Source organism: Natrix helvetica (assembly GCF_964273705.1).
Source record: "Natrix helvetica genome assembly, chromosome: 1".
Taxonomy (NCBI): Eukaryota; Metazoa; Chordata; class Lepidosauria; order Squamata; family Natricidae; genus Natrix; species Natrix helvetica.
Genome location: NC_138548.1, coordinates 117,817,178 through 117,843,096, shown reverse-complemented (window position 1 = coordinate 117,843,096; position 25,919 = coordinate 117,817,178). Strand labels below are relative to the sequence as shown.

The window sequence follows — 25,919 nt, the reverse complement described above, 5'->3', positions numbered from 1 at the left end:
TAGATATAACATTTCAACCTTTATTATATAACATACAAAATACTAAAATGATTTACAGATGCAACATAAATACAGCTAGACAAGAAATAGTTTCAGTACTTTTTCATACTGTTGGACGTCCGGAGTGCTGGTTTGGATCCTGGAAGAGGTGGTGATTGCCACACAGCCGAACTTGTACGCTTGAAATATCTTGGTTTACTTTTATAGAAGATATCCTCTAGCTTAGGGCTCAGTATAAGACCAAATAATCTGTTGATATCTGGAGGATTGTAGTACTGGTATGTAACAGCTTTGCTAAGTTGAACCCCTGAGGAAATAACCATTTTCATACATGAGTAATTGTTCAGGTAGCAACACACCTGCAATCAAAGTACTTCTAAGATGTATAAGTCGTCCTTGGCCTACAACCTTTCGTTTAGTGACCATTCAAAATTACAACGGCACCAGTGGTGGGTTTCCATTTTTTTTTTACTACAGAAAAAAAGTGTCCAGGCAAGTGGGCGGAGCTTCCCGCCACCGCCACTACTAGCAAAAACTGAACGGCATCTCTGAACGGCACTGGAAAAAGTATTTTATGGCTGTTTTCACACATGACCATTGCCGCATCCCCATGGTCATGTGATCAAAATTTGGACACTTGGCAACTAACTCATATTTATGATGGTGGCATCATCTTGCAGTCACATGTCCCTTTTGTGTCCTTCTCACAAACCAAGTCAGTGGGGAAGCCACCTTCACTTAACAACCTTGTTACTAACTTAACAACTGCAGTGTTTCACTTAACAACTGTGGCAAGCAAGTCATAGAATGGGGCAAGATTCTCTTAACTGTCTCACTTAGAAATAGAAAATTTGGGCTCAATTGTGGCCGTTAAGTCAAGGACTACCTTTATAAAATGGCCAGAATCTGAAGTTCCTCCAGCAGTTCTAATAATAATCAGTTGGTCTGCAGCAAACAAACAAAGCTTGTCACTCCAACTCAAAGACAAAGACATACATTTGTTAGTAGCCTAAAAAGGATGGTACTATGGGGAAAATGCAGAATTTCAAATTATCAGTATCACTGTTTCATATCATAATTTACTTAATTTTGGCTGGCTCTATTTTTTTCTTCTTTTACTCTTATCATAATAATAAGATACAAGAGATGCTGTAAAATGTCATTCTGAAAGACTCATATATACCATTGGCCCATAAAGGGATGGGTTTGCGAGGCTGACTTTCATCATCAGTGGAGTCGTCGCTATTCAGATCCATTCCATAGTCATTTAGATTGACTTTGAGGGATTTCGTATCTTTCAGATCTTGGGCATCCACTTGGTTGGAAGTCCCATTATAAGATTTCTAAAATACAGACAAGGTTTGAATGCATAAATTAATGTTACAAACACAGCAATTATCAACAGTGGCTCTTTGTGAAAACTCTGCTTGCCTTTCCAAAATTTATACAGACACTTTTGCATGGAAGCAATAGCTAAAAGTTATATTGTAACTTTATGTACATAAAGATTGTGGAAAGGTTGCTGTTCTCCTCCAAATGTGTTTACAGACAAATGAATAACAGAATTTGAAGCTCTTTACCAACAATATACAGTGAAATCAATAGTGAATGATTACTGTCTGAAAAATAAAATAAAGTAGAAAGAGGCAGATGACAGAACCCAAGTGATTCAGCTCTGCAAGTTTCTAAAAATAAAGTGGGTAGAGGCAAATTTTCTATTAGAATATGTCAAATGGAAACAATTGCATTAAAAAAGAACAAATGACTACATAATTTTGGCTGTTTTATGTACCAGCACTAACTTTGCTTCAACATATTTCACAAACTCAAGAAACCCGTCATAATAATGTCTCTTCCTCCTTAAATGGCTGAAATAATAACTCTAGGTTTTCTTGCTAAAATCCTGATAGGTATTTTTAATCAAATTTTTGACTGGCCCATGCTAAAATCATGGGATCCATTGGGGAACAGGAATGGAATCTAGTTGTTATTATTACTATCTCACCTCTTAAAGTCTAGTATCTGCTACCTCTCTTTTTAGATAACCTAGCTATAGCCACTGTCAAATGTTGCTGGATTTGTAGATTTTTTTTTTTATAAAAAAAGTTTTTATTTTTAGACAAACATAAAACATACAGACATAAACACACAATAAAAATCCTTCTCCAATTACTTAGTGTGTTGATTGTTTACAAAACTTTTGTGCTTTCTCACAATAGTCTTCATTTGCAATTTACATAAAGACTCATATCATCATTCTAATATATATATATATATATATATATATATATATATACAAAAGTTATGGTTATTAAACATTCATTTGACTATAGCTATTATTACATCCTTTTAATGTAAAATATTCTAAATTTAAGATAAATTTATATTATGGCATTTGCATCATCCTGAAATCATCCAATAGTATTACATCTTTATATTCTATTCTATACAGAATTATTTATCTTTTATAACAAAGCTTTTAAACATCCTCTCCATAGTCCTCACTTACAATTTATATAAAATTTCATATTATCAATCTAGTGTATATATATATGCATTATTATCATTATTAATCATTTATTTAGCTATAACTATTATTACTTTATTTTATACATAATACTCTAAATTTAACTAAGTTTAACTTAATTTTTATTCTAACATTTCATTTCTTCATCCTGTATCCTTCCATTAGTAGTGCAGTCCTATATCTCTTGCCATTTGTGGTATTTGTATTCTAATTGTTTTCTTGATAAGTCTTATGTGGATTTCTCTTGGCACCTTGTTCCTTGCGTATCTTGTAAAAGCTCGAAACCCTCCATCTGTTCCTTCCATCTGCTTGCCTTTAGTTATCATCAGTGCTTCTGCCAAAATTTCTCTCATTGTTTCTGCCAAATTTTCTCCCTTTTCTTCTTCCATGTTTTGAGGTTTGAGATAGGGTTCCAGTTCGTTAATCTCTCCTTTCAACATTCCACTCCTATCGTTTCCAACCACTCTCGACTTGCTGTCAATATCAACAATTTTCTTATCACTTTGTTCATATTTTTCTTCAATTTTTTGAACTCTATTCTCAAATTTCATCATCGTTTTATAAATATTCTCAACTCTCCCCTCTATTTTTTCTGTTTTTTGTTCTATGTTCTCCATCCTCTTTTCAATGTTTTTTGTACTTTTTTGTACTTTTTGAATTTCAAACATAATCATTTGCCATGTTAATTCTTTTCTTCTTCATGTTGCGCCATTTTTCCAGGTTATGAACACTGCCACTAAAACATCCAAAGCTTTTTGTTAAGTTTCAAACAGGTTCACTATAATCTTTCAAGTCAAGGTTTTCTCTTCACTCCAGTCCAGCTATTGATAGTACTCCAGAAGAGCACCTGCATAAACAATCCATACTCTTCCCACTATCCCTTTCAATAAACAAAATCAAGAGCAGATATAAAAAGTATTAGATATAAGTCAGATGTACAAAGAAAATAAAAAAGGACAATGTTTCCAAGCCTCCAGCCTCTAGATGGCAGTGTTGCTTCTTTTTCTTCTGCCTCTACCCCTTTCTTTAAATTCCGGACTTAAGAAAAAAAAGTGCTTAAAAGCAAACGATCCAGCCGAGCGTTGTAAAAGAAAAGAAAGAAAATCATAATCCACAAATATGAAAAAAGAGGAAAAATAGAAGAGGGGAAAAAGAAACCAGTCCAATTTAAAAAGTAAGAGGCATTTGTAAAAGTTCCACCCATAAAAAAAAGCAAAATTAATTCACCGCTTGCTCTCTTCTGTCTTCAATTTTAATTTTGCTCTAAGTCTTTTTGGGTGTTCTCTTCTCTAATAGTAAAATTTATCTCACCATTTCGACACATTCTCTCTCCTGCTTTTCTTCCGTTCAGGGGCTGTCCCAACCTTCTGCAGCTTCAATAGCTGTTTCTCTTTCGCCGGAAAAAAGAGCTTCTCCTTGATCAATCAGGGACTTTGCAATGTCCCTGAGATCAGCAAGACATGCCCTTCTCTATCACCGTCTCTATGGGACGGTTTAGGTCCAAAAGGACCATCCAGCAGCAGAGATATTGACAGCAATCCTGGAGCGCCAAGATTGCATGTCTTGTCGTAGCGATGTCAGCCAGGATTTGTAGATTCTTTGGAACTCAAATTAAATGTACAGGCCTGTCTGAAAACCCATCTTGCTTTTAAAACTAGTATAAGCTGCAAAATATTGGCCGGCATATTCTGATTTTGAAGAAACAAAGTGCTATAGGTTTCTATTGCAACCATTCTTAAAAGAGATATTTTCATATGGTTTTGATAACGTCAGATCTATAGAAGGATGCTAATTTGAATAGACAAACTGAAGGAGAACAAAAAAGTAACAGATTATTTGAACTGCTAAATAATCTTCCACAAGCATTCGGGGTTGAAGCTATGTTCATATATCATATGATCACTGGCAGAATTTGGGCATTTATAACCTTTACAAGAAGCTTTTACTTCCAAAACAAAAGCTGTTTTTCTATTTTCTGTGGGTGGTAAAAAAAAATCATTCCAATTGCATCCAGTGTATATCTTACAAACAAAGGCTCTGATAGCTACTGCTAATCAATTTGAGTAGTACAGTAGGAATTCTCCCCAAAATCTTATAACAATTTTGATGCAACAACAAATAGCATTCCAAATAGTTCAAGGCACTTGATGTATACAAAGTATCAGTAAAAATACTGCACAAACATTTAACAATTTTGAACATATATTATAGTGTTATCTTGAAACATCTGTTCATGACAATTGGCCAAACATGAGAATGAAGTAAATAATTATTTTAAAGAGAACTTTGCTGCACTTTATCAAAAAAGGACAGTACAAATTTCCTGCTGTGGCTTAGATTGCTGTGACAAGCAATTATTTTTATAAGCATTTCTGCTCAAATGTGCCAGTTATTTAATTAGCTAAATGCTACAGTAAGCTAATGTATTTTTAATATACAATATTTTATTTTGCTGAAATCTTAATAGTCATGTGTCTAAAGTCTTTTGTATCAAGGAATATTTTAAATTTAGTTTATCTAAGATTATGGACATTTAATGGTATACTTCAAATATTCTAGCTCTATCTTGTACTGATTAACAATAGCTTAGCTAAGATGAAGATGTTTGAATATGAAACATTAAGCCCAAAGGTTTTTTTCCCCTTTTAATTCACTAACTCGTGTTTAGGTTCAATCCTTTCAGCCCTTCACCGTCTGTTACACTTTCCACATAACTGGAAGATTAATGTTTAGCTTGCAAATGCTGAAGTCCTTTGTATAACAACGCATCAAAATAAATCCAGCTATGACTATTACATAGCAACCTAAACCCAGAATTTTAGTCTCCAAACAAAATGCCTTTTAAAAATTATTTGAAATTTCAGAATAGCAATATCAGAAAAATATTTTCATAGTTCCTTGTGAATTATAATTATATAACATATATGGTTACTTAAAATGGGACATTAGAAAGGACAGATTATGTCTCACAGAGCAACTATAGTGAGCACAATAACTTTCCCCTTCAACCGAGCAATCAATGAACTTCATCCACCATGGTCTTATGCCCTCTTGTGATCATATACAAATATTGCAGGACCCACTATTACTGAAATTCCTCCCCTACATTCAGGTGAATAACATTTTGCAGATGGCTTGTAGTCCAGGAAGTGCTTAATATGAGATTTAAATCAAAGAAGTAATTAAAGAAAGTATATCAAAGATGGCCAAACTAAGCATGGGGTAACTACATATTTTGAAAAATAAAGTTAACTGTGATGGACATGTTCAATATTCATTCAACAGCAAAGCTACTGACATTTCGGGGAGAAAGAATGTATGGAATTCTAGAAGCAACACCTTTTGTCAGAAAGTATCTGAGTGATGCCAGAACATACAGAGGAAAGAAAACAATTTCAATGATATTTTTCTGTCTGAAAGCAGAGGGACAGAAGTGTCCCTCTCATTTAGAAGCAAAAATTATTCCAGGCCTTGGACAATGTGAATACTTTTTACATTAAGTTTACAGGTCTTTCTCCACTGCTAAGTAAAAATGTTCCTCACCCATTCTTGGGTAGGCAGCAATATGTATTCCTTTTACAATCATGATCAAGATAGCATACGTAGACTTCAGCAAGGCTTTCAACACAGCAGACCATAACCTACTTCTTGGCAAACTAGAAAAATGTGGTATAGACAGCATCATCACCAGATGTATTTGTAACTGGCTGAAAAACCAGATTCAATGAGACATCTACATGGAGAGAAGTAAGCAGTGGGGTAACACAAGATTCCATCTTAGGCCCAGTACTATTCAATATATTCATAAATGACATTGATGAGGGAATAGAAAGCAATTCATCAAATTTGCAGATGACACAAAGCTGAAAGGAATAGCTAATATCCCAGAAGACAAGGTCAGGATCCAAAAAGATCTTGACTTAGCAATGGGCCCTATCCAATGACATTTAATGTGGAGTAAAGCAAGATTTTACACCTAGGCAGGAAAAACAAAATGTACAAGTACAGATTAGATGAAACCTGGCTCAGAAACAGTAACTGTGGGAGGGACCTTGGAGTCCCAGTAGATGATCACTTAAACATGAGCTAGCAATGTGCGGTGGCAGCCAAAAAAAACCTAATGCAATCCTTGGTTGAATAAACAGAGGCATAGAATCAAAATCATGTGAAATATTAATGCCACTTTATAAATCCTTAGTAAAACCACACCTGGAATACTGCATCCAGTTTTCGTTACCGCATTACAAAAAAGATGTTGAGACTTTGGGAATAAGTGCAAAGAAGAGCAGCTAAGATGATTATAGGCCTGGAGACAAAAATGTATGAAGAACGGTTGCCGGAAATGGGTTTGTCTAGTCTAGAGAAAAGAAGGACTAGGAGGGACATGATAGCATCATTCCAGTATTTGAGAGGCTGCCACAAAGAAGAGGGGGAGTCAACTTATTTTCTAAAGCACAAGGCGGCAAGACAAGAAACAATGGATGGAAACTAATAAAGGAGAGAAGCAAACTGGAATTAAGGAGAAACTTTTTAATAGTGAGAACACTTAACTGATTCTGATTCAATTTTGTTGCTAGAATGTAGCCTGGATTCCCAACCTGCATCCCAGAAAGTAAAGAGGCATCAGATATAGGAGAACAACAGATAGAACCTGGAGGTGGAGTCAGGGGAGGAATCAGCCCAGAGTCATTCCATTCCCACAAGTGGTCGAAGTCCAACTGCTCTTGAATTCATTAAGTCTTATCTAGCACAAATTTAGTGCCGACGGTTAGTTGACTAGATTCTTGTGTATAGATATGAGCAATAAATCAGCATATCTGGACCCTAAGGTGTGGTCTTGAATCTTCATGCCTGACCATAATCTTGGGAACATAACAACTCCAGGCTGATTCCTCTCTTGGCTCCACCCTCAGGCTCTGCTGTCCTTCTCCTACAGCAAAATTTGGTAAATTTGGTTGGCAAGAAGAGAGTTAAAATGCCTTCTCCTATGCCTTCAGAAGTTATGGGTGTTCCATCACTGGAGGTTTTCAGGAAGAGACTGGACATCCATTTGTCTGAAATACAGTATAGGGCCGTGACGGCGAACCTATGGTATGTGTGCCAGAGGTGGCACACAGGGCCCTCTCTGTGGGCATGCGAACCATTGCCCCAGTTCAGCTCCACCGCAGATGCGAGGGTGCCTCCTGCCGGCCAGCCGATTCAGATCTCTGCCGCGTTTGCATGGGAGGTGAGCAGTTGTGGGTGGACATGCATGTATGTGCAGGGGGCGAGGCATGTGCGGGGTGTGGGTATGTATACGTGGGGGCAGGGCATGTGCGGAGACCGCACATGCATGCATAGGGGTGGGGCACATACATGGGGGTACGTGCGCATGCGTCGGGGCCGCATGCACATTGCATTTTGGGGGTTCTGAACGCGCAGTTTGGGAACTCAGTCCAGAAAAGGTTAGCCATCATTGGTAGAGAGTCTCCTGCTTGAGCAGGGGGTTGGACTAGAAGATCTCCAAGATCCCTTCAAACTCTTTTATTCTGTCTCAAGTTGTTGCAGCCATCTAATTTCCTTTCAAGTAGTCACAGTAGTGGCAAAGCCTAATAGATTCAATATGCCTTGAAGGTTCCTTTAGGCCAAGGGTGTCAAACTCACGTCGTCATGGCAGCATCACGTGACATATCGCGAGTTTTTTCCCCTTCGTTAAACCAGGCGTGGGCATGGCCAGTGCATGACGCATCCAGCACATAGGCCGGGAGTTTGACAGCCCTACTTTAGGCAATGCTTGAATAAGGTGACTTCATCACCAAGTCACTTATGAGTATTGTACCCAGGCCATTTTTTTTCATGGATTGGGGATAAAGGCAATATCGTGGGAACATATCAGGAAGAGTTAAAGAGAATGTCAAGTCATATTTCTGCCACAGCAATTTGCAAATGAGGGAGTACCTAAATAACTGACTGCAGGCCTCAATCATTTCTCACCTTGCAGGAGAAGACTGCAAAATATTTCCTACTCACCTGAGCAGTTATATTCAGCCAGCCGCATGCAGCAGGGACATTTTCCACCTGCACAGCTGTCTTGTTTTGTTGCAGCTGAGCCAGTGAGGCAGGATTCTTTTGTTCCTATTAACCAGAGAAGAATCTTAATTACCAGGCCAACCAATGTAATCATTTTGCAGTGGCAGTTTCACACAAAGCCTAATATGCCAATCTATCTATTCCTTAGAACCATTTTCTTCTTAGATCTCCATTAAAGTGATCCATTAATAAGTCCTCAGATTTTATTTTTATTTTTGTTTTTGTTTTAATTGCTACCTGACTGAAGAAACACAGAGTGAAATCCAACATTTTCCCTCTTCCATCATAATTATTGTTTGTATGCCAGGAAACACTACAGTTATAACCACTACCTTTTTCCTAGCCGTAGGGCAAAACCAACTACAGTTGTATAATCTGCTTTAAATATATATAATTTCAGTTTCCATAAGTCATATGAGGAAATGTGCGATTAACAATTATTGTTTCCCTTAAAAATCTAGAATAGTGACCTGCAAACGTGTCAATCCTTTCAGGCAGAAACAAAGGGGCAGTGAGAAGCGGAAGACATACATTTTGGAAGTGCAGCTGAAAATATTATTTGCTGGCAAAATCTTGCTTGATCTTATTCCCCCTCTACCAATATTGGCTTTTTAATAAGTGATCATACCTTTACATTTTCTTCCTCTTCCTTTACTACAGTGAGTTCCTGAACTTTCACTAGCTTCTCTTTATCTTGATGCCTTTGGTGCCTAAAAACAAAGCTGAGTTAATACACAAATACTTGCAGTGCACTGATTGCTTGGGAGTAAATTCCCCTGGGATTACTGTGAAACCCTGGCCCAAAAAAATGGGCTGGGAATACAAACTTTCCCCAAATGTGAATAGCTTTCCTGGATGTTACCTTCAAAGAAAATAACACCATTTCAGAGTTGATTATGTGGCTCATCTTTTTCAATTTATTTATTTATTTATTTACCTACTTACTTATTTATTTTGCTACCCATCTTGTATTGAAACAACTCTGGGCAGCTTACAGCATTAAGGAAACAAAATTATCACCCCTTTTCCTGTCTTGTACTATTGATTTCCAGCATTTTCTTAATCTCCCCAATTGTTCTCCATTTTTCTGGGCGTTCTTGAAGTTTTGGCCCTTCTTCCTGAAACAAGCATAGAGAATCAATGTCTTTTATACATGCAAAAATAGATATATACACAATGCACATACGCGGATGTACACACACACACACACACACACACACACACACACACGGAAATATATATGGAAAAACAAGAACACTTACAGTACTATATTGATGAGAAGTCTACACTCACATATTTATATAAAATATATATAAAACAGTTTTTGTTGCAGTAATATCTAAACAAATTTTAGAAATGAGATGGTGCAGCTACTATTTTTCAAATCTTATCAATATATATTGTCACATCAAGAATAGGATATTCTAATATTCCTCAAGACACAAAGAAAGTAGTTTCTCAACTAGAAAATTCTACGCTTATCCTATCTCCAAAGACATGGAAATGCTTGGGCCCATGAATGTAAGATACAAAGCAATTCTACTGAATTTAAAAAGCTACACTAACAATAAGTTAACTACACTAATTTATACAATCTGTTCATCCTTCATCCCATTTGGGTATTGTTTAACAGCAAGCCAGCAGCAAATAAACAATTTACGTGGCTTTCATACTTTTGATCATATAGAAGTAAAAAAATATTATTTCTTAGTCATGATTAAAGTCTCTTTGGAGTTTTCCTATTCTAGCTATAGCATATAGAGCCTCCTTCTCTATAATTCCATTTTACTGGAAAGTCAATATAGTGCTTACCATTTGTGACAGTTTTGATTTGTGGACTTCTACTTCGCTTTTCTTTATAGATATTTTTTTCTTTGCCTTTTCTTCTGTTGATTTCTCCTCTCGCATCTGTGCAAAGAACTTGTCAAAATTCTATCTATTTTATTTTGTACTAAAGATCGGTGAGATACATTACATAACAAGTCCTGGTGGCACAGTGGTTGGAATACAGTATTGCAGGCAAATAGCCTGGAGGTAGATCCTAATAGGTGCAAGGTTGACTCAACTTTCCATCCTTCTGAGATTGGTAAAATGAGGACCCAGATTGTTGGGGGCAAAATGCTGAATATGTAAACCACCCAGAGAGTCCTGTAAAGCACTATGGGGCAATATATAAGTCTACGTGCTATTGCTATAATAAATATAGATTTAGGACTAAAAGGGCATTAAAAGCTAAGATAAAAGTCTCCTTCAACTCCAAGTCATTTTATGGATACTCCCATGTGATTTTCTTGGGAGCAAAGGAGTCACAAGTCATGATTTGTTTTCTATCAATGAAGAATGTAAAATAATGGATTTAAATTATAGGAAAGAAATTCTGAATATTAGAAAAACATCTTAACAGTAACAGCAAACTGAAATTATCCCGACAAATGGTGGGATTCAATCCAGTGGATCCATTCAAGCACAGCATAAGTGGAACAATCCAACAAATTTTACCAGTTGCTTCTTTATTAGTTTTCTGGCTTAAGCTGATGTTTGAACATTCCATACTAAAAGACAACTGTTAATATGTGAAGACAGTCATGGAGGTAGACTGTTGGCAGGCCATTTTTTTTACCTTGTCATTTCTTTCATCAAGCTGAGAAAATTTCTGTTCCATTCTCTTTTTTCTTTTTTCCTCCAACTGCTCCACTCGTTCTCGAGCGTGCAACGCCTTTCGCAGTCGCTCGTCACGCTTTCTGTGTAATATGTAGAAAGCACGGCATTTATTCTGAGGAAGGTCTTTTGTATTGCTCACAATACAAAATTAGTAATTTTGCTATTATTTTTATAAACATGTATCTGTTCCCGTATTGTCCACATTCTACAAAAGTTGCATTGCACAACAATAATCTCGCTAAAAGAAATTTGTCAGTGTAATCCCTGTTTGCATGAGGGTATCAACAGGTACTTAACAGTTTTGTCTCTTCCAACCGACGTCTCTTCTCTTCCTCCACTTTCTGCTTTCTCTGTTCCTCTGCTTCTTGTTTTTTCCGAAGACTCTCCAGACGTTGGCGCTCCTTTTCCTAAGATGTTATGGAAGCTTTATATTAAGTGAAGTTGCTGTGACCATTTGCTGCCCAATTGCCAACAATTTTTTTCTTTCATCTTTTCTATCCAGATTAAATCACACCAAGGAAATGTGGCAGTGCAAATATGAAACACCAGTATGTGCAGAATGACCCATCTCCAAAATAAGAGTGAACAGTGGTGTTGGGCAGTTAAATGTTTTTAAACAATTTGAAGCACTAGGATGACAATCTAGAAAATAAGGAAGACAGTTACTTACAACAAACTCCCCCTTTGTAGAACGAACATGGAAAGAAAATATAAATCAAATTTCAGCAACGTAAATGCCTAATGACTATTTCATTTATCAATGTGATTGAATAACAGCCCTATCTATATTGGTGAAGCAAAAGACTGTAGAAAAATGTAATATGGCAGCAGGCTCAGAATAAATACCTTCATTATCCTCTACACATAGCAGGCAAGGACTTCAGCATTGAAAGTACTGCATATTACTTCAACCCCTACTTTGAAGAGATTTCAGATACATTTCAAGTAAGTCAAGAGTCAGCAAAACAAGAGATTTCCTTTGCTGATTTACTCTGTGTGTATTTCAACTTGGTTTCTCTGGGAGGAGGGGAAGAGAAGGGGGCAGGTGTGGGGAGAAACAGAGCTGACCACATTCAGGTTCTCTTACTAGTCTCCACAATGGACATCCCCCTATTCTCATAGTGCCATTTTCTGATATTTTATAGAATCAAGGTGTTCACTCTGATGCAAGAATGTGCTATAAGGAGCAGTAACTCATTAAGCATAGAACTGTCTTTTAATAATACATTAGTATCATTACTAATATCATTAGTAGCTAGTTTTCTGATATTCATCTCATTCATATATCTCTCTATCTCTCTCTCTCTCACACACACACACACACACAACACAAAGGCCTGCAACATGACTGAAACAGGAGTTGAACTTAAACTCCATCATGCAGAATATTTTCTCTGCCATAAAGATCTGGTTTCTCTAACCAATTTTAGCTGGAGTTCCTGATATAGAGATTGTTATTATTTCTAAACTTAAATTTAAAAACCTCTTACCTTGGTGGCAGATCTACAGGGGGTACTATGTTTGGGGACTTTGTTCCCTGAAGACCCAGGAGATTTGAGGAGCTGATTCTTTTGTATGGTTTGAAAGAAGTTTTTGAAAGGTCGTATTATCTGTCAGAAAAATATATATATGCTTTTATTGCTTTGGGCATAACACACAAGAGTATACTAATATGACATTTACCTACCTTGGATGGACCAGACGTTGGCAGCGTTTTCTTTGCAGAAATGGATGTGGTTATAGGACTGAAAGGACTAGGATTTTTATCTTCCATGCATGAAGGAGCAGGTAGGTCCTCCACTGCTTTTCTACAACTTTGCTTCCTGAGGAAAAAAAAAAGAATATACAAAGTTTTCTCAGTTACACAGTGTATGTATTCTTGCTTAGTGGGTTAACTTAAGACTTTTACTATTCAGCATAGCCAAAAAGTTTGGGAGTTCTCCTTCAAAAGACAAAGTGGTGAATCTTGGAAAAGTCTTAAATTTGGGGAAAATAGAGAAATAGAAAGAGGGCAGGAGAGGGGACGTATGCAAGTAAAGCACTGAAAATAAAGTGTTCTACTTTCATGAGCTATGGGTCCAACCGTTCACAAGATTCTTGTTTCATAAAAAAGCCAGTGTTAAAAATTTCAACCCATTACTTATGGACCACATTTGTAATGAGTTTTATCTTATTTTAATATCATATCATTGTTTACAGCAGAAATGTATTTATCTATACCTGCCTTTAATATTTTTTGTGAATAATTGGGTGGTGAACATACTGAAGTGAAGGAGTACCTCGGACTCCTTCTGCCTTCTATTTTCCCCACAACAGCAATCCTATGGGTGGAGTTGGATTGAAAGAGAGTAACTGGCCCAAAGTCACTCAGCTGACTTTCATGGTTCACAGCAGTGGTGGGTTCCTACTGGTTCGGACTGGTTCAACTGAACCAGTAGTGGTTTGGCAGCCTGGGTCGCTGGAACCCGCAGTACCCAGTCCTGCCACGCCCCAAACCGATTCTCCCGGTGGCGCCTATGGCTTCTGAGCATGCACAGAACAATTTTTATTGAACTGCACGTGCATGCGCAGCAATCTTGACTATAATGCCTATAACAGTCTGACTACCAGAAAAATGCACAAATTTACAGAAAATCTTTATTTAAAAAATGCTTGTAACCTAAAAGACAAATATCTTTTATGTAGCTAGTTTCTGAGATAGTTCTTTCCAACTGAAGCAGTTTTAGGTAACTGCTCACAATGATTAGTTTTGAATGCTGAGAAACCATTCCAGGGAGGGGGGGAAGGGAGGGAGGGAGGGAGGGAGGAAGGAAGGAAGGAAGGAAGGAAGGAAGGAAGGAAGGAAGGAAGGAAGGAAGGAATACCGGATAGTCTGCATTTGTTCATGGAAACTGTTGTTCCTGGCTAAATCTTCAGAATTACTTATGTGGGAATCAGCAATGGTAGTCTCAAGTCTGTCTGCAAGAAAAGCACAATTAGTAAGAGAGGTCGTGCCACAAAATCCATCTTTTTGCCTAATAAAAACAGCTCAGTTGAAATAAAGCATATATTGTAGACAGAATTTATTCCTAGTAGCACTATGTAAGTAGAAAAATTATATCAAGATTCAAAACTGTTTCATAAAATGCTTTTAATTATAGTGACAAGATGCTAAATATATTAGCAAATATAATAACTGTTTATGTTATGACTTAAAAATAAAAGTCTAGACAAAGATCATACACATAACAATTATATAGGGAAAAACAGAATAATTTGCTTGTGCGTTTTAACAGCATTTAATGAAAACTCCTCTCTGTCTATGACATTATTTACCTCTACTGCAAGTCTTGTCTTGGTGCCTCTCAAATTGTGTTGGATTGCGCATAGGGGTGCTAACAACTAGACTAGGTACATCCAGAGCACAAGGCTCTTTTTGTAGACTGTTCAGAGGCTAAGGAAAAAAACAATAAATTATTTTTGCACTTCCTAGATAAAGAGATATGAAGAATATTGCTCTTATCATATTTTCCCATTTCTGGGCTCTCATTTTAAGAAGAATATATGTGTCAAGATGCTACTTGATTAGAAAAAACATGGAACAAATTAAACCGGCCGGACTATCAATGGGAACAAATGCAAGAAGGGTTTTCATTTTTGTTAAATAAGTAACATTTTACATACGTAGGTTAGCTGACTCTGTTCTTAAAAAATGGACAGTGTTTGGGTGGGATGAGAAATGGAAAAAAGAATTCAGTAATAGGCAATGGCGAACCATTTCCACATTGTTACTAAGAAAGCAACATTAACATGTTTCATCAGGTGTTCAGCTCCGCTATATGTAAGTAAAAGGAGCCTTTACTTATATATGAGTACAATAACAATCATTTCTCACATTGTCCAAGGAAGGAAAAGAGGAATGCCATAACATTCTGTTAATTTTCTATTTTCCATCTTCAAGAAAAGCAAATTTACCGGTTAGTACCAAGTAAGAGAGACCCAGTCAAAGCCATGAAATTGCTTACCAGGAAGAGGAATCTGAATGTATCTTATATGTGAAGATCAAATAAAACTTCTTCTAAACTTTCCACAGTCTAGAAAGACTAGACTATGAGGAATATGAACTGAGATTGAAATGACACGCCATAAAACTATCATCTGCAATTTAGCCCAGACATATAAACTGGTCCATAAAAAGGAATAGCTTGCTTAAAAAAAACTTTTTGTAGCAATACCTTGCCTAGGTCAACAGAGATTAAGAATACCCCACACTTTGAAGTAGTAGGTTCAAGTTACTTCCCTTACTTGATTGTTCACCGTTATACAATGCTAAAGCCCCTTAAATGAAATAATTTCACAAAACTAGTTCTTCACAAAAGACACATGTGAATGGCAAACAAGTGTCAAATAAAAGTGCATTCTCAAAATCATATTGGGTATTAAGGTGTAGTGTTAAAGTTGAAAGCTATGCTGAATAGTGTATTTATTTTCTTCCCAGCAGATCCTATGCATTTAGATGGACCTAAATCCATTGATTTCAGTAGGGTTGGACATTCTCACATCTCCACAGAATTAAAATTCTTGCATTCTAATAGATGACTTGAAGCACTAATCACTCATAACTTGACTAAATAATTAACTGGTAATTTCAACTGTATAACTTTAGAGCTATTTTACGAATTATGATCAGAGTTCCGAGAACTGCATTAAAGGCAAAAGGCAATCCGTCATGTAAACCCAAATAGGTACATCTTCAAGACCTTACCTCTCCTAATTCAGCGCTCTGTGTCAAAGGCCTAAAGAGAGAATTTGGGCAAATATTAACCATTCTTTTTTCCAGTTTTCATTATTTTGTTTAAATGTACTGTGATAAACAGACATTATTTAAAGACAACATAAAAACAATGCAAAAAAACAGTGAAAATGGATGTCCGTGTGAACACATCCATGTACACGCATGCGCGAGCATACACACACACACACACACGACTGCCTCATTTAGTAATGATTTACAGTTACAACTGTTGTAACTACTCCTTGTATTTATGACTTTTGCAGGTCTGTAAAATGAAATAAGATCATAAGCATAGGCACAAATTCACTTAGCAACTGTTTCCTGGTATCAAGTGTGGTTGCTGAATCAAGATTATCTGTGTAGATACCCACCACACTATTTCCTTTGAGAGAAGCAATGTTATGCAAAATATACTGAAAAGTCAAATGCACTAAAAAAAAAAAAGGTAGGAGAGAAAATGGAAAAAAAGGAAATCCAACTAAACTTTATTTTAGTTTTTAGTTTCCAACAAAGTCATTCACAGTGCTCTCCACAATTTCCTATATTTATACGCCATATTTGTTTCCATTACTGATTCATTACTGATTTCATTACTGGGTCTTGTTTTTCTTTCAAATTACCAGCTCTGACATTTTCAGGACCTCACCAACTCCATTCTATCATGAATGTGTCTTCCTATTCTTCAACTATTCATTTGTTTCTTCATATATTCTTTCATATATTAGTTTTGTAATTTAATCCTCATTAATTCTCTCTGAGTGTCCATATCAATGTGTAGCGCTTCTTTTTCACTTCTACTGTATATTAAAACTACATTCATTCACCAATCCATTCTTGGTCCTACCATGTTTCCCCGAAAATAAGACAGGGCCTTATTTTCTTTTGATCCCCGAAATAACCACTTGGCCTTATTTTTGGGGAGATCTTATTTTTTGTTAAGGTGCAGCAGGCAGTGAGTGTGGTCACCTCATGGCTGCTGCTGTGTTGCAATATTTTCAGAGAAGGCTTATTTTAGGTGGAGGGTTTATTTTAGCACATGTGCTCTAAAGCCCAATTAGGCTTATTATCCAGGGAGTCTTATTTTCCGGGAAACAGAATAGTAGTGCTTCTTTCTATTTTACTACTCACATTTCTTATGCAATTCATTCCCCCTACAGGCAACTTATAGTCACATTTCTTCTAACACATCCAGCTCTCATTTCCATATAAGACAGTAGGCAGAAGCACACTCTTAAATACACACTCTTAAATTTGCTTTTCCCCCCCAAATAATCCTCACAACAATCCACATACTATGTGTTATATTTTACTAGTATCTATGTACCCTATTTTTCCTTTCATTTCTGCATCTTTAGTAAACTTACCAAGGTACACATATTCATTTACTTGCTCTGATTTTTATTTTTTAGGCATAACTTGCAATCATTCATTCCATTTTCCCCATTATCTATCTCTTCTTCAATAACTTAATGTTCAATATGATCCATGTTCAATGCATCATATAATCATATAAAATGCTATATATAATATTTGTTACAAATCTTTTAGATTGTAAATACGAACAATATCAGTCATCTCCAAACAACAAATATATACAAATCCTCAATCAATACATTTCTAAAACCAGTACATCCTCAATCAACAAATTTCTAAAACCAGTACATACAAATCATAAATAATCCATGATTATTTATACTGTTCAATGCTGAAACATTAGTATCGCATAAAAGTGAAATTTTAAAAATCTCTTTATTTTTCTTATAACAAAAATGAGCACCAGTTGACCATTAATTTTTAATTAAAGGATTGTTCAAGATTCTTTGCTGCCACGTTAATTTTTCACCAAATGCTAGTTTCTGCATTGATAAATCATTTAATTTTCCAGCATTTTGCCACAGTTAATCTAACATCTAACTATAAAAAGTCTGATATTCCATCATTTATATATCATACAAAAATGGAATGTAATACTTCAGTGGAATTATTAAAGATTTCTCAATTTTTCCCAGTTTCCTTGAAAAAGTTCAACTGAAATGAAAAATGGAATGGGCATTGCTACCCGAAATAATCTTATCTACTAATCTGATTACAATCCTTCAGCACAATCTAGAAAGACTTTTATAATGCAATTGTCTGAGAGTGCAGGTACCATCTATGAATTATTTTTATAATCAATAGAATTAAAGGAAATTTTATACCTTAAAGTAATCCAAACTGACTCCAAACATCAAATCCCAAATCCTCTTCCTAAACTTTAAAAATATTTCAGGAGATCAGTATAATATTTAAATTATTTGTCTGATTATAAAGGACTGGATATTCATCATTGTTTAAGCATTCTTATTAATGGGTAAATATTATCAAACTACTATTCACTTGTTTATATTGCATATGGCATAACTATAAAGTGAATATACTATTGTCTCCAAGGACTTTAAAACAAATGATTGTATCAGATCCAAGTACCCAACAAGAACCACTGATCTTTAGTAGCACAGCACAAATTATTTGAATTGTACAATTTCCTAAAATGCAAGCAATGATCAGATGGTGCCACCATAACCTGGTATCTGGTTTGTATAAAACGTGTAATGAAATAAAAAAACTTGGAAAAGAATTTTACTACAATAATTGATAACTTAGTCGACAAATGAACTATTCATTAGATAGATGAAGCTGTCCTTAAACGGGGATCACCGGCAAAAAAATGGGAGATATCTGGAATGGGTTACACAGACCATTTAATGTTCAAAGACATGCACTATTGAGAAAAATAATCCTTGAAAGTATTCGTGTCACAGAAATATAAATACTTAACACAGGTAAACTCAAGAATTAAACCAAAGTAAATAACAATAAAAAATTGGAAGTGATGTGTATATGTGCTTATAACATTCACCCACCCATCCATCACAAATTTAAACTGTGGATTATTTTCTTCCCATTGACTCAAACTTTAGGAAAATTTTGTTGTTTGTCATTTTGTATTTTATACCGTCTAATGATGTATTACGATAATCTTTTCTCCATTCCTCAAAAAAGAGTCTGTGGCACTGATGAAGAAGAGATGAACATTAGGAATAACCTCTTTTACAGTTCTAGAAAAACACAACTTCTTAATCAGATGTCTGAATAACATGATTATGAATAATTTAATATGGTATTAATTTTAAATATGTAAAAAGAACCGAAAGTATTCTAGTCAAACCTTTTTTAAAAAATTCTAAACAATTTTAAAGGTTAACAGATTCAGAATATGTTTGTTGATTTGAGATGAATTTCAGCAAGGTTTAAATTATCAGAATCCTTTAAAGGTTTTCAAGAGTTTGCTTACCCATGTTTGTGGTTTTCATCATTCAAAAATACTTCAGTGGAACTATGGCCTGGAGAATGGAAAAGTTAGATTAAATAAATATAAGTATGTACTAAGTATCGGAATACATATAATTATTGCTTTCAATAAAAGAGAAACTACATATCCAATGCAGGAGGAATTCTAGTGCTTTCCAGCATTTGTTGTTTTTGTCTTGTTTTTTTCTTTTAAATAATTTGTAAACCACTCAGAGACTATGGAAAGTGACTGGCAAATACATTTAAATATAATAAAAAATAATAGTAATACACTTTGCTTAAATTCATCCACCAAAATAGACCTATGTTGTCAAACAGCCTAGCTTTCATCAGTAAAGTCCCAGTGGAAAGAGAGCTGGGTAATTCATTCCAAAAATTATATTCATTTGGATTTGCATGAAAGGTGTGTTATGAATACCTGTAATAATGTTTAGTATAAACATGCAAATTCTGCTGACAAAATACAGTTTTTCGGAAACGATGTTACCAACAAAGGCTAGAAACACTTTAAACTAACTGAATAAATTCCAAGATTTAAGTTTAACTACATAGAGTTGGAAGCAAATAATGCTCTGCAGATCCATACCAAATTTGAAATAGAAAAGAGGCAAGCCTAGATATTAATCTGTTTGCAAAAATTCAAAATATATTCTATCAAATTGCAATAGATACAATCTTAAATATGCTGAGGTCTCTGAACTGTAGAGAATATATCATATGTGAAATAAACAGACTGAATAAATTCAGTGATCTAGTTAGGAGCTCATGTACACTTTCACCATGCATGACAAAAAGTGATGAAAATTGGCATTTATTTGATGTTTAGTCCACCTTTTATAATTTTATAAGTACTTCAAGGCAGCGAACATGCATAATGCTCCTTCCACCTCTTAACAACCATCCTATAAGGTGTGATGGGCTGAGAGAGAGAGTGACCGGCCCAAAGTCACCCACCTGGCTTTCATGCTTAAGGCAGAATTCGAACTCACATCTCTTGCTTTCTAGGTCCGAAGTTAACTTCAGTGGGAAATCTAAACAATGTTTTACATTTAAGGTACTCTGAATGTGTCTTGAGCATTGCAAAATGCCCCTTTTGAAAGCCTGGCATTATATTTTGATGGAAAAACTAGCAGGACCTATCAACTCTCCTACAATTTACAACAATGGCATATTGACATGGTTAATTGCCTTTACTTACAGCTTACTCGACTTGAAGCAGATGATGAGTCCTGAGCTGCGTGCTTCCTGGCAATTGTCCTGCTGATGGATTTTCGAATTGTGCTTTTTCTTTTACTGCTGAGCGAGTATTTCTCCACCAGCGAGAGCCTTGGAGTTTTGTGTGGTCTACTTAAATGACGATGGCCTGACAAAGACCCAGTGGAAGCAGCAGAACTTTCTTTCAGGTCTTGTGAGAGTTCTCCTTCTGGATCCAAATTATTATTAACTAATGCTTGATGTGGAATCTCTTCTCCAGATGTGTGCTTTCCATTTAAAGATTCTTTTAGAGTGGGTGTACTTGGCAATCTAGATTCATTCCCATTTTTTTCTGCCTTTATTGGATCTGGGATGTATGGAACTACCACTGCAGGACTGTCTGAAATAATGGGAATCTCAGTGATTCTTGAAATATCAGCTAAATAGTCATCTGAATGCACAATAAAAGGTTCGGGGATTTTATTCATGTCCTCATGTCTTTTTTCTTCTACTTCACCATTTTTATAGCAGCCAGTAATAAGTGGTTCCCCTACTGGACCCATAGCTAACTGTACTTTTGAACTTCCCTTAGAAGAGTTCATCATAATATCTGGCAAAGATTTTGTATCTCCCACATTGAGGTTATTCAGTACTCTTCTTGGAGAAAGCTTCTGAAAGGATTCAGTCTTTACACTGCCATGTCCTTTAGATAATCTTTGAAAAGAAGCAAATGATTAATTCAAAAATTAAATCAATTTCAATAACATTATTCTGGTAAACTAAAATAATTCTCGATATCACTTTGTATTTACTAGATTGACCAGGTGTCTAATAAAATATAGAGCAATTTTTTCTCAATCTTGGCAACTTTAAGATATGTGGACTTCAACTCCCAGAATCTCCTAGCCACATATCTTAAAATTGGTGTAGAAACTATTAGGCGCAGTTAGACAAATGCATGAGCACATAAATGTGTCTTAAAAATACAAAATAGCTAGGATTAAATTACTGCATACTTATTTTGGAAGAAATTTCCTTGAAAATAAGTGAATGTAAGGGACTTTTACTTTGTGTTCAAATGTACTGCAATCATAAATAGCTGGGCCTAACATTAATAAGGTTATGCCAAGATTTGTAAAGATTATCAAAACATTTAATGGAATCATATCAAAGGCTAAAGAACCAAAGGAAGAAGCAAGTTGTTTGCTTTAGAAATCAAAGAACGTTATTTTGATAGACCCAGTTATTTATTTTAGAGGACCATGAACATCAACATTAATGATATTGAAGATTGTTCCATTGGTGACTCTATCCACCATGCTAATTTGTTTAGGCAAAATGAAAATTTTAAAAATGTTCCACTGAGTTTTCTTTATTAACCAATGAGTATAGGGTACTCCATCAACAGCTGTCTAACCATGTTGATTTCAACTAAGTCTATCAGTATACATAAATGTCCTTTAAAAGTAATCTAATATGGAAAAAGAGGATTAAAGACTTTATTGAAAAATAAAAAGGGGATTGCATTTATATTAAGGTAACACATAGGAAGATATTACTAACACAGAGACGAGCATGATCTTGGTGAAATCTGATAACTGCATTACTTTATCAATCTTTATTACCAAACATCAAAAATAGTTATTTTTACATGGACAGATACACAGAGTGACTGGAGACCATGTGCAATTTATAGCACAAGAAAAATCCAGACACCTGAGACCTTTGGGTACAATTCCAAAATACAAAGCTTAAATATTGTTATCTATTTTTCTACCTTTTTCTAATTAGTTCTTTATTTTCATCCTTAAACAATGAGGAACGCTTCTTTTTCCGATACTTCTTCTGAGATGGTGTTTTGAGCATCAGTTCAGGTTCGGTACTAAAGTTGTTACTGGTCCAAAATAATAATAATCATTTAAAAAATACTATTGATCTTAAGAATTGCAATTAACAAGAGCAATACAGGAAAGTCTGTATCCTGCTTTCATGAGCCGGAATTATACTATATTCTTGACTTATTATCTAACAAACTTTTATTCCTTACATTGATATCAAAGGAATCTATTAACTCAGGCTAATTAATAAAGTCCTCCCAATTAAAACTTTTTGGAAGAGGATGGACAAAGGAAGTACAGTATTATTATTAAATTTATATGTCGCCTGACTCCCAGTGACTGGTGTGACAAAGGCCTGCTTTCCTTCCCAAGAAGAGGGAAGTTATGTGTTTTGCCTTTCTTGCAGAATACAGGTAGCTTTCAATTTACAGCAGTTCGTTTAGTCACCATTCAAAGTTACAACAGAACTGAAAAGTGACTTATGCCCATTTTTCACACTTATAACTATTGCTGAATCCCCATGGTCATCAAAAATTCAGACATTTGGCAACTGACTCATATATGTGTCCCTGGCTCATGTGATCACTTTTTGCGACTTTCTGAAAAATTAAGTCAATGGGGAAGCCAGATTCACTTAATAACTGTGTTACTAACTTAACAACTGCAGTGATTCACTTAACAACTGTGGCAAGAAAGGTCGCAAGATGAGGCTAAACTCACTTAACAACTATCGCGCATAGCAACAAAAACTTTGGACACAACTGTAGTTGTAAGTCAATGGCTACCTATAGTACAAACGCTGCTCTATGCTACATGTTTTCAAACATTTTCAGGTTGCAGAACCTACTGGTTAGAAAAAAATACCCAAATCACTGACCAAGAGACAAATTTCTAATACATGGGTGTCAAACTCAAGGCCTGCAAGCCTCATCCAGCCCGACTGGTGCTTACATCTGGCCCACGGGGCTGCCATGGACCTTGAAACAGTGGAGGACTGTCCCCATGGTGCCTCTGCCAGCGAAAACGGAGGCGCGGCCCTCCTGAGTTCTGTTTTCAGTTGCGACAGCCTCCTGCAGTCCTCTGCAATTAAAATGAAGCTCAAAAGCCCTCCCGAGCTCCATTTTTGCTGGCAGAGCACTCGGACCATCACAGTCACCCCTGACATACTGTAAGTGATGTTGAGATAGCCACTCCCAATCTGGCTAACCACCTCCCCCCCAACCTTGATGCAGCCTTCAATGAAATCGAGTTTGACACCCCTGCTGTAATGATAGAAACATAGCTGAGTTCAAGTAATTTATTATAATTTTGTCTTTATTCACTCTCGGAACTCCCAACTGTTTTCCTGGAATTCTAGGATTCCATAAGTCATTTTAAAAAGCCCGCCCTAGGCAATAAACTTTGCTGTGTAAATATGATCCCAAATCAATTGACATCCCTTGGGCGTAAAAACTTAACCCTCTTTCCATTTTGCAAGATTCAAGATTCTATACCTATCAAATATCTTCATGGCTTCTTCCTCGATTTCTCTCAACCATACCAAGCACTTATGTTCAGCATTGAACAGGAATTCTGAGAATTTTTGATTGCAAACGTCTAGAAGGTGAATGGGTTGCCTTGCTTCGGCCATGATGCTGCATATAACGAAGGAAAAGGAGAAAACAGAATGCAACAGAATGTTAAAGAACTATGTTGTTTTCAGAGTGTGCAGTCATACAGCTACACTCTCAGATTTTTAGTGAAGAAGTCAAACATGATTTTTTGTTTTCTGATTTTTTTGCTTACTTATCTTGATTTGATTTCTACAGTTAGTAAGTTACAAAGTAAGTAGTAACACTACAATTTTTTCTATAGGAGAGCACAAGTGTCACCATTTTTAAGAAATCCACAATCACACTTAAATATAACCATCCCCAGAAGACTTAGTTAAATTCTAGCTAGTTGTTTGGGGGGGGGGGGGGGCATGTTCATTTTCTTGACAATTTCTAGCCTGTCTGAAAAACTTAACAGAAAGAACCACAGAGGAACCAAATGCAGAGCTGAGTAAAACGTAACTAATGTGTCCTACAAACTTTTAAAAAAAAACTCGTTTTCCTCCGTCCACCTATAAATAAATTTTCCCCTTTCCATTAATAACAATAAAGGCAGGTTTCAGATAACAACAACAAAAGAGTCCTCCGCAAGAGACAGCACGCATTTGCAACAACATACCCCACTTGAACAACAGCCAACACCTGAGCCAAACACACAAGACGCCTCCCGAGAAATATGGGCATGCGCTCGCTGCGCTGCTGGAAACCATCTCCGGCCGCGTCTCATCTCCGATAGTTTCCTTGAATTTATTTATTTTCCACTCTAAATTAAAGCGCCGCGACTAACTCCGCTCCCCTGCACGTTTAAACCCAAGGCGAAAAGAAAAGGGAGAAGAGTCATTGAATTAATCCGGTCAGGCTGCAATCGCAGAGGGGAGGGGAGAGAATCGCGGATTGGTGCCAGGTGCTTAGGAGCAGGGGGGTCTCCACCTTTGGCAACTTTTAAGATTTGTGGACTTCAACTCCCAGAATTACTCAGCCAGCCATGTTGGCTAAGGAATTCTGGGAGTTGAAGTCCACAAGTCTTAAAAGTTGCCGAGGTTGGAGACCGCCTAACTTAGAGGGGCTTTGAAGTCAGATCAAAACAACGGCTGGCTTCGGGGGAGGAAGAAAAAACCAACAGATGTTATAAAACCTGCGCAGGAAGGAGTTGCAACTGGCGACTATACTCTCTATAACATCTTTAGTAAGCTGCTCGCTGATACCTTTCGAAGCGTTGAGCTCCCTTGTCACATAACAAAAGAAGGTGCACTTCGCTTGCTTTTGCCGGATTCCTGTTTTCGTTCGCAACCCGATCCCTTCTGGGAAAGGGGGCTTCTGTCGCCTTTTTCTCTGCGCACTTTCTCAGTTAGATGGGGAAAGTGCCGGTTTATTTTGAGAAGGGAGTTGCCGCTCCTTTTTTGTCTCATTAAATGGTTTCTCTTGGGCTGAACTAGGGGAGCAACGGCTTGAAAAATGAGCTGGGGATGGCGGTGCTTATTGTAAGGGTTGTGGCAGCAGTAAGTAGGTGGTCGTGGCTGATCTTTGAAAAGATAATATTCCTGGACTATAGAAATGAATTAGACTGAGGTGTTGTTTTTTTTTAAATGTAGTTGAAAGCAGGGAAGATTAACTTTCCTATTGTTGCCAATGAACCCTCTGGGATAATAGCTCCAGAGAGTCAACAGAAGTTGAATTCAACTTGCAATACAGGTAGTGCTCAACTTGAAACCACAATTGAGCCCAATTTTTTTGTTGCTAAGTGAGAGTTACGTTTTGCCCCGTTTTATGACATTTCTTGCCATAGTTGTTCGTAACATTATTGTTAAGTGAATCTGGCCTCCTCCATTGACTTGGCTTGTCAGAAGGGTGCAAAAGATGGTCATCAGATACTGCAATCGTAATAAATGCCAAATTTTGTGCAAGTGACCATC

At 36.3% G+C, this 25,919-nt stretch overlaps 2 protein-coding genes across 3 annotated transcripts in view; one reads left to right on the top strand and one right to left on the bottom strand.

Annotated features, from left to right (window-relative positions):
* LOC309393853 (inner centromere protein-like) lies at positions 1 to 25,357 on the bottom strand. Of its 2 annotated transcripts, none has more exons than XM_081956361.1 (19): positions 25,212 to 25,357; positions 23,908 to 24,048; positions 22,354 to 22,470; positions 20,581 to 21,290; positions 19,366 to 19,414; positions 16,002 to 16,032; positions 14,573 to 14,690; positions 14,122 to 14,215; positions 12,945 to 13,080; positions 12,748 to 12,867; positions 11,928 to 11,939; positions 11,555 to 11,664; positions 11,217 to 11,337; positions 10,409 to 10,504; positions 9,617 to 9,714; positions 9,225 to 9,306; positions 8,537 to 8,641; positions 1,184 to 1,343; positions 1 to 307 (listed from the first exon to the last, which is right to left on the bottom strand). In XM_081956361.1, the coding sequence occupies exons 2-19, from the start codon at positions 24,042 to 24,044 to the stop codon at positions 93 to 95; spliced, it is 2,511 nt and encodes an 836-aa protein (XP_081812487.1). In that variant the 5' UTR covers positions 24,045 to 24,048; positions 25,212 to 25,357; the 3' UTR covers positions 1 to 92. The 2 variants fall into 2 exon arrangements, with proteins under 2 accessions (XP_081812487.1, XP_081812486.1); XM_081956360.1 differs by lacking the exon at positions 25,212 to 25,357 and adding an exon at positions 24,626 to 24,791.
* The window catches only part of INCENP (inner centromere protein), a 28,322-nt gene continuing 27,531 nt past the window's right edge, over positions 25,129 to 25,919 (top strand). Inside the window, exon 1 of the mRNA XM_081956383.1 lies at positions 25,129 to 25,252. The gene's annotated coding sequence lies outside the window, so the exon portion shown is untranslated. The remainder of the gene's footprint in view (positions 25,253 to 25,919) is intronic.

Bases quoted from the DNA above. Each gene is read 5' to 3' on its own strand.
- LOC309393853 (XM_081956360.1), bottom strand. From the start codon at position 24,690: ATGCCCATATTTCTCGGGAGGCGTCTTGTGTGTTTGGCTCAGGTGTTG. The intron at 16,033-19,365 runs GTAAGCAAACTC...TTCTCTCTTTAG, and splicing joins GATGAAAACCACAAACATGG to GCCTTTGACACAGAGCGCTG. The intron at 13,081-14,121 runs GTATTCCTTCCT...TTTTTTCCTCAG, and splicing joins GAACAAATGCAGACTATCCG to GAAGCAAAGTTGTAGAAAAG.